Source organism: Orycteropus afer, unplaced genomic scaffold (genome assembly GCF_000298275.1).
Source record: "Orycteropus afer afer isolate SDZICR_OR568_19922 unplaced genomic scaffold, OryAfe1.0 scaffold00231, whole genome shotgun sequence".
Classification (NCBI taxonomy): Eukaryota; Metazoa; Chordata; class Mammalia; order Tubulidentata; family Orycteropodidae; genus Orycteropus; species Orycteropus afer.
The window spans coordinates 3,356,356-3,368,393 of NW_006921818.1; the positions used below are offsets into that span (position 1 = coordinate 3,356,356).

At 37.7% G+C, this 12,038-nt stretch overlaps 1 protein-coding gene across 1 annotated transcript in view; it reads left to right on the forward strand.

Annotated features, from left to right (window-relative positions):
- The window catches only part of DNAH6 (dynein axonemal heavy chain 6), a 447,135-nt gene that overhangs the window by 247,885 nt on the left and 187,212 nt on the right, over nucleotides 1-12,038 (forward strand). The window contains exons 42-45 of the mRNA XM_007948902.2: nucleotides 57-130; nucleotides 2,932-3,086; nucleotides 5,688-5,919; nucleotides 8,060-8,212. Coding sequence (XP_007947093.1) covers nucleotides 57-130; nucleotides 2,932-3,086; nucleotides 5,688-5,919; nucleotides 8,060-8,212 — 614 coding nt within the window. The remainder of the gene's footprint in view (nucleotides 1-56; nucleotides 131-2,931; nucleotides 3,087-5,687; nucleotides 5,920-8,059; nucleotides 8,213-12,038) is intronic.

Below are 12,038 nucleotides of genomic sequence, written 5' to 3' on the forward strand. Positions count from 1 at the left end.
AAAATATAGCAATCAAGCTTATCATTAGATTAACATTAATTTTGTTTTTTAAATAGACAAACATTTTGGAATTGCAATTGACCTGGAATATTTTTTGAATAGGCCCATTATATTTGGAGATTTTATTAAGGCAAGTATGCTGTATTGACTGAATTTTAACATTTTAAAGCATTTACTATTGTCCAATTTAGGTTCGAATTCTATTAGAACTCTACACTTGTAAAGATTAAAGATCTAGACCAGAGGTCAGCAAATTATGGCCCATGGGCCAAATCCCCCCACTTTCTGTTTTTACAAATAAAACTTTATTGGCTCAGAGCCACACCCATTCCCATTAGTTTGTCACTCTATATGGCTGTTTTTAGACTACAATATCAGAGTGGAGTCATCACAATAGAGACCGACCATATGACCCACAAAGCCTGAAATATTTACTATCTGGCCATTTACAGAAAATATTTGCTGACCTCTGATCTAATTACTTATGTTTTCATTATAGTTTGAATCAGAGACCAGTTGGGCATTTGATTTGGAAAGAAGCAAAGAGGTTTAGTCTCTTGACTCAGGACAAGAATCCCCTTATTGCACTCTATGTACCTGTTCAGCTTCTGCCCAAGCACGTCTAGTGATAAAAAGCTACTTAGTAGAGCTTCCCTCATTTCAAGGTAGCTTTAATTAGTAGCAAATTTTTCCCTATGTTAAATCTCTCAAGTCTGTCCCACCAATAACTTTTAGACTTGAGTCCTAATTTTACCCTCTGAACCTGCCTAGAGTGACTCTTCAGTCTAAGCAACTTGTCTGTGCTGACAGATCACCATCGTGTTTTACCAAGTTGACTCTGATTTTTTAAAACATTTTCAGTTCTCCAGGAGAGGTGTGCCATGTGTGTTTTGTTCACACTATATCCCCAGCTTCATCCACAGAGCTAGGTACATAGCAGGCTGTCAATCAATGCTGATTGAACAAATGAATGAGTTCATCTTTATATGTATGTGATACCTTACCACTTCTCTAGAATATTCTTATTGTGTGCTGTTTTCAACTCAAAGTGACCACAGAGAACAGAGTTGAACTGCCCCATAGGATTTTCTAGATTGTAATCTTTAAAGAGGATCATCTTTCTTTGGAATTGGCACAAATATGGATCTTTTCCAGTTGGTTGCCCTGGTAGCTATCTCCCAAATTTCTTTGCATAGGCAAGTGAGAACTTCCAGTGTTGCATCCATTTGTTGAAACATCTCAACTGGTGTTCTGTAAATTTCTGGAGCCTTGTTTTTTGCCAATGCCTTCAATACAGTTTGGACTTCTTCCTTCATACCATCAGTTCCTTCAGTACCGTTAAATATACATTGGACAGCCAGAAGAACAAAGAAATCTATCTTGGAAGAAGTGCAGCCAGAATGCTTCTTAGAAGTGAGAATGGCAAGACTTTGTCTTACATACTTTGGACATGTTATCAGAAGGGACCATTCCCTGGAGAAGGATGTCATGCTTGGTAAAGAGATGGATTAACACAGTAGCTGCAACAATGGGCTCAAATGTAGAAATTGTTGTGAAGATGGTGTAGGACCTGGCAGTGTTTTGTTCTGTTGTACACAGAGGCTCACTATGTGTTGGAACCAACTCAATGGCACCTAACAGCAACAACAGTCTTTAAGGGAGCAGATCACCAGGTCTTTTTTCCCACAAAACAACTGGTGCGTCTAACCACCAACTTTTTGGTTTACAACTGAGTGCTTAACCATCATGCCACCAGGACTCCTAGATACATAATTTACTTGTGTGAAGGTTTGTTTTCAGGTAGAGATTACAGTGTCTATATGTTTCTAGTGATATTATTATCAAACGGGGAAATAAATCAAAGAAAAAAAAACACCTGGACTCTTCTTGTGTGACCTCTATATATTCTAGTCAGGTGAAAATGCACCCTGGGCTGTTGCTAGAGCAGAGAAAAGCCATCATTAATAAGTTCAACTAGTACTACTAAACAAACAAACAAACAAAACACAACCAAACCCACTGCCGTCGTGTTGATTCTGACTCACAGAGAACCCCACTGGGTTTCCAGAGCTATAAAGTTTTATGAAAATAGATTACCCCATCTTCCTTCCATGGAGTGGCTGGTGCGTTTGAACCGCCAACCTTCTGTTTAGCAGTCAAATGCCTTAGGCACTATGCCACCAGAGCTCCTACTACTAGTAGTAGTATTAGTTGCTATAGCATTGCATCCAACTTATGGTAACCTCTTGTGCATCAGATTATAACTGTGTTAAATAGGGTTTTCGGTGACTGATTTTTCAGAAGTAGATCACCAGACCTTTCTTCTGAGGCACCTCTGGGTAGACATGAACAGCCAACTTTGTCATGAGCCTCTGAGCCTTAAACATTTGTACCACCCAGGGACTCCAGTAAGGTCAAACAGGGTCTCCATTCCCTATAACCTACAACTCAGATTTCATTCTCCACAATTTATTTACCCCAAGATGACTGCTGTGCAAAAACCACATATAATTATGGTGTGATTTGTTATAACCCTAGCAGTTTACCATGAGTAATTTTCAGCCCATTTAACTGCTGTGATGTCAGTGGTCTTAGAACAAAGGTATGAAACCAGAGTAACATATAAGTGAAAAACCTTCCAAGATCCTGTGTGAATTTTATTGCAGAGATCATTGAAAATTCAATGTACCACTTCAATAGTTAAGTTAAATGAACTTTCCAGTTATCAGTGGAAATCTGATTTTCTTTAGTCCTATTTCCTTGATTTTAAAGCCCTGCTGGCATATATATAAGCAAATGATTTAACTAGCAACACAGATGAAATGTTATGTATGTTATGTACTACAGAACTTTATTATGTATTTATATATGTTATGTATTTATATATCAGAATTGATCCAACTTGGTTTTCTCTCACAAATAATCTTACAGTTTGGAGCAGACAGGGGTGATCGAATTTATGATGATATGCCTGATATGGAGAAAATTGCAAATGTTCTACAGGACTATCTTGATGACTATAACCTCACAAATCCCAAAGAAGTAAAGTTGGTGTTCTTTCAGGATGCTATAGAACATGTTTCAAGGTATAGTGCTATAAGGTGCTCAGTAATGCATTGATCTAATTTCTTTTTGGTTTAAAAGATAAGAATTTAATTATATAAAATTCTTTAAATTGATTGCTAGAGAGTCAAAGGTCTATTAGTGTATCTCACTGTAATTTAAAAGTTTTAAAAATAGATTTTAAATACACATGGCTTGAACTTTCTTTGGAATCCCAAGGGTTATTGTTTTTGCTAAATATTAATAGATTTTTTTTATTGTTTTTATGTGTCCTATCTTACAACCCGGGAGCTCTGGTAGCATAGTGGCTAAGACACTTGCCTGCTAACCAGACGGCTGGCGGTTCAAACCCGCCAGCCACTCCTCGGAAGGAAGGTTGGGCAATCCTACTTCCGTAGTGATACTGCCTCGAAAACCCAAGGAGGGGTCGCTATGAGTCGGGGCCAACTCGACGGCACATAATCTTACTACAAAAAGATCTGAGGTGGTTTACAAAGAGTTTTACACAGAATACCAGGACTAATTCGATGTATGCCCAAACAGGGGTTTCAAGATTACAGTGAAACAAATTGAATCCAACCATTGTAGATTTCATTTGTTTTATAAGCCTAACTCTTTTCCATTGCAAGAATTCTCTGAGGGACATGCCTAACACATGGGCACCAGCCCCTCATGACAGAGCTTACGTGTGGAAAATGTTAGCAATGCTTTTTTCTCTCTTCAGTGACAATGACCATATTTTACTTTCCTAATAAAATCAATCAATAAAGTAATTATCATCTTTAAATATTTGGACTTTGTTTTCTCCAGTTACCAGCATCATAAATAAAATTAGATAGATAGATAGACAGATAGATGCTTATGGTAAAACAAAATGAGAAATGAGCTTCCTTGAACATTTCTCCCATGATTTCCTATTTTGTATTGACCCAATCTGAATTTATGAACAATGCTAATGATGAAAAAGAAGCTCGGGTGGCTCAGTGCCTAAGGCATTTGAATGCTAACCAGAAGGTTGGCAGTTCAAACTCACCAGCCACTCCGTGGAAGGAAGACTGGGCAATCTACTTCCATAAAGATTTACCACCTCAGAAACCCAAAGGGGGTTGCTGCGAGTCAGAATCAATTTGATGGCAGTGAGTTTGGTTTGGTTTTTGGTAATGATGAAAAGAAGAAGAAATTACTGCTTTTACATTATGTATCTTATTTCAACAAAGTTTATCAACAGTATCATTACTAATTTATCATCTAAAAACAATATATGGACTTGACTCTCATATGTAATGTTCATTTATACTGATACCCCTTCTGACTTCTTGGATTTTTTAAAATTTTATTCATCTTTATGTATATCTTTGAAGAACCTTTTTAGGAAGAGTTTGTGGATGGTGTACTTTTTGAACAATTACATGATACTTTTTCCTCTCTAAATCATTGTCTTGTGGAATATTATAGAGTTTATGTTTGAGGCCAGCCTACAAGTACTTATTCCTTTGTGGGAAGTACTCTTTTACTTCTGCCTTAGATACTTAAAAAAATTTTCAGTTATGTCTAAAATACATTCTATATACATATACACTTAAATATTTATATATTTATATTTTCTCTTAGAAAATAATTAGTGTTTTTCCTCTCCTCTTTGATTTTCTTTCCTGACCCTCAGTGGCTTCTTTGGATCTGTGGGCTCAGCTCCATGAGTTTCTTGTATTATTTCAGTCACTGTTGCTTCAGTTCTGTTCTATTGTTTCTCCTGCTACAGTTCCATTATGTTGCTTTTGAGATCCCATTTGTTTCTCCTAGATTTGTTCTCTTTATCTTACATTTTCTCTCACATCATTTTAATATGATTATCTTTTCTCTCTCAGTTCTGATTAAATTTGTTGAAGGCCCATCTCCCACTGAGGTTTTCAATTTGGCAGTCAAGTATTCCATTTCCGTCCAATTTTTCCTACTTTGGGATTTATTTCCTTGTTTATGAATGCTTGCTCTAATATCATGATTGTGATGCTTTTTAATCTTGTTTTTCACCCAAATCAAGAATTTTCTAAAATTTTGTTGCCATCCTACAGAAAATCCATTTCAAATTTTTCCTCTCAGTCCTTCTGTATGAACTGAAGTTGTCTCTTCCCAGATCCAGTCATTTTTCTGCTTGCTCATCCTTATAAAGGGAAAGCTGGCCTTGCCACTATAATGATTAATACAAGTTGTGGCCTACATTGGCCAGGGTCTCAAACAAAATCATTCACACAAGTTAAGAGAGAAGGGATTTTATTTTTATTCTAAATTTGCTCTATCAGCACAGAGAATTAACAGCTGTGGGGAATGAAGGAGATATGGAAATAGAGACAAGCCCAGCAGTACTTTACTCTCAAGAATGAGCCCCAGACATACCCTGTCCCTCCCTTGTGGCATCTTGCTGGATGATAAACTGCTGGATGGGGCAATCTACTTCCGTAGTGATACTGCCTCGGAAACCCAAGGAGGGGTCGCTATGAGTCGGTCCGACTCGACAGCACATAACAACAACAACAACAACAACAGGCTTTTTGTACTGATGCAAGCCCTCCCAGTAGAAGCCATGTTGTAAACTTGAAACTGGTCTTTCTTTGTTTTGCTTCCTGCAGGATTGCCCGGATGATTCGTCAGGAAAGAGGAAATGCCCTACTTGTTGGAGTAGGAGGCACAGGAAAGCAATCTCTTACAAGACTTGCAGCTCATATATGTGGTTACAAATGTTTGCAGATTGAGCTGAGCCGGGGTTATAACTATGACAGTTTCCATGAAGACCTCAGGAAATTGTTCAAAATGGCTGGTGTAGATGACAAGAATATGGTTTTCCTTTTCACAGACACTCAGGTACATATAACAGTCTCTGTGTCAGGACAGATAAAGGACAGGTGTTACAATTACATGTGTGTTTTAAACAGTATGTAGGATGAGTACAAGGGATTGTTCTCTCTGATAGCCACCTGGATTTCCTGGAACTTGTAAAAGATTTTTATAATATATTTTTAATGGTTTTACCAAGAATTATTTTCTCTTTTTAAATTTTAAGTGATGAAATGTGATGAAAGGCTAAAGAGAATAAAACTTTTTTTTTTGAGGGAAAGAACATAGATAGCAGAGGGTAATAAACTGTTTCTATAGAGAGAAATATAAGAAAATGATTAGGGAAATATGAACTACCTGAGGAAAAAAATTAAAGTAAGGATTGAAATTTAAAATGAAAATGGGTTTGCATCTATGTCTATAACAACTAATTTAACTGAGCTTGAATTTATTCTGTAGTAGATGATACACATTGACTACATTTGTGTATTTTAACTTTAGGGAAAATAACCTTTCTAGAAATTAGCCAAGGAACAGAAAAGTAATAGGCTTAACCCATAAATATTTTAAGCTTCCATTTAATTATTAAAACATTGTAAATAGGATTAAATACATATATATAATGGGAAAAAATATTTTTACCATCTGTGACATGCAATGACGGAGCTCTGGTGGCATAGTGGCTAAGGCATTTGGCTGCTAACTAGAACTTCAGTGATTCAAACCCACCAGCTGCTCTATGGCAGGAAGATGAACCATCTACTTGCAATCAGGGCCACTATGAGTCAGAATTGACTCAATGCCAGTGGACCTGGTTTTTTGGTGACACACAATGAGTTTATATCCCAGCATATAAATACTTATTACAAATGGACAGGGAAAATAATAACATACCAATAAAAGACATATAACAATGTAAACCAAATCAAAACCAAACTCACTGCCATCGAGTCATTTCTCACTCATAGCGACCCCTCCTTAGGTTTCCAAGGTGGTGTCAGAAGTAGATTGGCCAGTCTTTCTTCTGAGGAATGGCTGGTGGGTTTGAACTCCAGCCTTCTGGTTAGCAGTCAAATGCCTTAGGCACTATGCCATCAGAACTCCTATATAACAATGTAATAAGATGTAAATAAAAAGTTCCTTAAAAAAGAAAAAAAAAAAAAATACTTTAAATACATGAAGAAATATTCTGCCTCACCAGTGATTAAAGAAATTTAAATAAAGAAAAATACCAGTGGTTTTGACTTTACCCATTGATCAAGCAGCCAACCCACTGGTTTCTAATTGATTCTGACTTTTAACGAATCTATAGGACAGAATAAAACTGCTTTGTAGGGTTTCCAAGGCTGTAAATATTTCCAGAAGCAGACTGCAACATCTTTCTCCCATGGAGCAGCTGGTGAGTTCTAACTGCTGATCTTTTGGTTGACAGTTGAGCACTTTAACCACTGTACCACCAGGAGTTCTTGTACAATCACAAAGATTAAAAATCATAATATGCAGTGTGGGCAAATGTGCTAGGAGACAGGCCTACTCATACTTCATTAGTAGATTAAGAGTTAGCAAAACCTTTCTGGAAATTAATTGGCAATATGTATCTGGAATGCTCCTTGGAAGCGAGAATGGCCAGACTTTTGATCTACTTTGGTCATGTTCTCAGAAAGGAACATTCCCTGGAGAAGGATAAATATCATGCTTAGTAAAGTGGAGGGTCAGTGAAAAAGGGGAATGGCCTCAATGAGATGGATATAATCTAACTGGGAAATAAAGCTATAGGCCCAAATGTAAATGAGACTGTGAATCATCTAAGTCCACATAAATGTGTGGAGCATCAACTCAGTGGCATATTATACTCCTATGAATGGTTATAAGTTTTCTACATAATTGTGGATTAATATTTATAATAAACAGTAATTAAAATGCTAGCACATATGACTTGAACCCTACAAGATATTGATACCTTCTAAGAAACAAAACAGGAAGGAAAAATAAAAACTCAGAGTACTTGCTTACTGTGTTAGAATATTAAGGTTCTAATTTTTGAGATTATCCTTTCTTACACATATGACTAACTCAATGTAAATTTTAGATTAAATATTTTTTATTTATATGTAATAAATAGAAAGTGGTGAGTGAGTTGTAATGATGATTCTGCTTTGTTCTACAGATTGTGGTGGAGGAGTTCCTAGAAGATATCAATAACATCCTGAACTCGGGTGAAGTGCCTAATTTATTTGAAAAGGATGAACTGGAGCAGGTTTTAGCTGCCACTAGACCAAAAGCAAAAGAAGTAGGAATTTCTGAAGGGAACAGAGATGAGGTAGTACATACTAAAATGGCCACATAGTTTGTAAATAGCAAATTCTTAGCCTTTTCTTTAAAAATCCACAAATTTCATTAAAGAGTCCATGGATCAGGAAGAGAAAAGGGAAGTGTGCTTAGGGAAGGCTGAGATTCTGTTAAGGGTGATGGAAAATTTTGAAAACACATGTCAATGGGTAAACAACAAGCATGACTAAGTCATTGAATTGTGTGAAGAATGTTGAAAAGGCAAACGATTCCTTACATGTATATTGACCACAATAAAAACAGCAACCCCTCCTTGGGTTTCCAAGGTAGATTGCCCAGTCTTCCTTCCGAGGAGTGGCTAGTGGATTTGAACCACAAGCCTTCTGGTTAGCAGTCAAATATCTTAGACACTACACCACTGGAGCCCCCACAATAAAATATATATATATATATATATACTTTTTTATATATATATATATATATATATATATATATATAAATTGAAGCATCTCTTACTAGTTAAAGAGATAATTGGAGGTATTTTCCATAGTAGGATACAGGCTAATACCACACAGCAAAGCAGTTTCCTGTTCTCCCTTGTTCTCTAGCATCACACAAGTACAAATCAATTCAAATTGATTAAACCAGTATGTTGGGATGGGGGTGGTCCCAGGCATCAACATTTGTAAAATGTTGATTTTAACAAGTATCCAGGGTTGAGAACCTGTGCTTTTAATGAATATACCTGACTCAGGTTAAGAATATGGTCACCCCTTTCTCCTAAACCTTATATGCTATTGAGCTTAGTTATGTGGATCTCTGAAGTAAATGTGGGATCTACCAGAACAGAATGTTAGGAATGCTATTTTCTCCTGTAAGTTCATTGTTATAGCATGAATCTTGAGATCAAACCCATTGCCCTCTAGTCGGATCTGACTCAGCGACCCATCCTTGGGTTTCTGAGGCAGTATCTCTATGGAAGTAGATTGTCCAACCTTCCTTCCGAGGAATGGCTGGTGGGTTTGAACCACCAGCATTCTGGTTAGCAGTCAAAGGCCTTAGGCACTATGCCATCAGAGCTCCCACAAATCTTGAGTGGAAATTATAAACCTGTGTTTTCTAAAGCATCAAGATAAAGTCTGAGTGACACATTGCCATTCTGCTACATTCTTCAGTCAACTGTGAGAAGTATCACCAAAAGTTCCATCTACATAAAAAAAGAGAAGTATTCCCACTGCTCTCCTTTGGTCTGCAAATTTTTCCACAGTCTAGAATCTCTTTTTAGGTTGAGCCTATTTTTTTTCTTCCTCAGAATGGAAAATGCTTCTGATCATGCTTTTTATCAAAGGTCTGGTGTAACAATGCAGCCTTACCTTTGCAGTGATCATAATATTTCAGCCCACAAAACTTGGCTACGCAGAAATCTGTTTTCCATACTGACTCTAATACCTGCCTTGAACCTCCATTCCACTTGATGGCAGTACTGATAACAAGTCAGGTCAAGGTAAATTTAGTCTATTCTGAGTTTTTCTTCCTCCCACTTTGCCCCAAGGTGGTGGGTAGTGACTGACACAACATCTGGACATGGAGGGAGTTCATCTGGTCATTGGTTGTCATCTGTCCATGCTGGCATCCTCTGCCATGTCCTTGTTCCTAGGAGTTGCCAACTGTCAGTATCTATCCCTGCTGGCATCCATAGAGGCAACTGAGTTCCCATCTGGCCTTTGGCATGAGAATAACACTGACATCTGCTCTTGGGTTCCCTCTTCCCAAAGCAAAACAATTATGAATATGCCAGAACTCCTTGAAATAATCTTGAACAGTGTGGATGCTCTCCTGGCCACTCTGACTCAGAGAACTGTCTCAGGCCATCCCTGCCCTACTCTGCTATTTCTTCAATTTGACTCTCATAAGGGAAAAGGGGGAAAGAATCTCAAACCTCTCTAACTTTACTGGGACCCCTGGGAGAAAAGGCAGACTCTGTCCTTGAGTTTACTCTATCCTCAACTCTACAGAAAGAGGCTGGGCCACAGATACTTCACAGAGACAAATAGCAGCATTTCCCTTTTCTTCTCATTCCCAGTCCACAGGATCTTTATCTAGTCAAAAAAAAAAAAAAAAACTCACTGCCGTTGAGTAGATTCAACTCATAGTGACCCCTCCTTGGGTTTCCAAGGCAGTATCACTAAAGAAGTAGATTGCCCAACCTTCCTTCCAAGGAGTGTGGCTGGTGGATCAACCTTCTAGTTAGCAGTCAAGTACCTTAGGTACTACTCCACCAGAGGTTCCTATTCAAACCAAAATCAAACTCACTGCTGTCAAGTCAGATCCAACTCATAGTGACCCAACTTTGGGTTTCCAAGGCAGTATCACTATGGAAGTAGATTGCCCAACCTTCCTTCCAAGGAGTGGCTGGTGGGTTTGAGCACCGGCCTTCTGGTTAGCAGTCAAATGCCTTAGGCACTACACAATCAGAGCTCCTCTCTAGTCAAAGTAGGCTGGAAAAATGCTGGCTCTATGGGGATAGAGTAGAGGCAAAAAACATGAATCCTTTAGTATATGTTAATTAAACTAAATACATTGATACATCAAATCTATTGAAAATACATTCATATTTCAAAAAATATATGATTCTATCACACTTTCAAGTGAGAAAGTCTGCCTTCAATTCACTCATTATCATCAAGGCTAGAAAAGTTGCACTAAAAATTATATACAACAAAACAGAGTCTTTCTTCTAATAGTGGGAACATCAACATTTATTTTCTTCTCTTATATCACTTTTTGTGTATTTTTCAAATTTTTACTGTGAAGTTTTTTTTTGCTTTATGTTTCTATGATAAAAAACATTTGGAAAGGAGTTCCGGTAAGATGGCAAAATAGGCAGAAAAACTGCACAGACCCTATTCAACAAAGAAAAGGGGAACCAATTAACACAGATACAGAAGATAATCCTGGACCCCCGAGCTTTGAAGGGAAGAATATGGAAGAGGACTAAACTCCAACTAGTAAAAGAATTTGTATGAAAACACCAAAAAAGGAGACATACAGAGCTACAGTCAGGCAGCGATCCTGATGGCACAGACAGCTTGGATATTGCAGAGTGGTGGAAGGACCTAAGAGTTAACCTACAAATCAGCCCTGCTAGCCAGGGACTTCACAGAGAACTGCTCTGGTGGCTGGTGAATAAAAGGGAAACCATGGAAGAGGATGGCAGGTTGAGCTGTGGACTTTTGCCTGCCTGGAGGGTACAGCCATTTTGAATGTTTACAAGTGGTTTGACCATTTTGGATATTTAAAGCAACAGCATTCTCCCAGATTCCAGGGACTTAAGAAGAGGCTCTACTTGCCAGGAACCACAAAGACATTCCAGATGCCCACGACTGGAAAGGTGTGACATTCCCTTTGTTACTCATATACCCCACACCTTCTTGGTGAATGGAGGTGCAGCCATCCCTCACTCCCACCCACCTTCTAGGCCGGCAGGAATTACATCCCACTTTGTATGCTCGGACTGAGCCCACCCTGCCCCAATTATTTCTTTCCCATTTTGTTTGTTTTTGTCTGTTTTGAAACAACTATAATTATTATTACTTTTGTCCTTTTTATCATTTTTCTTTATTCTTTCTTTCCCAGGTTCTAATTTTCACCTTTTTCTCTTTTCCTTGTTCCTGGTTCCAATTTCTTTTTTCTTTCTCATGGTTAAACCCATTCCTTGTTCTGTTTCTGCGTTCTTTCCATTTTTTTCTTCATTATTCTCCTTCTCTATCTTTTTTCTCTTATTGCCATCTCCCCAGATATTGCAGTACCTTTTTTCTTTCCCTTATTTCTTTTTCTTTTCTTTTTTTTTTTTTTTT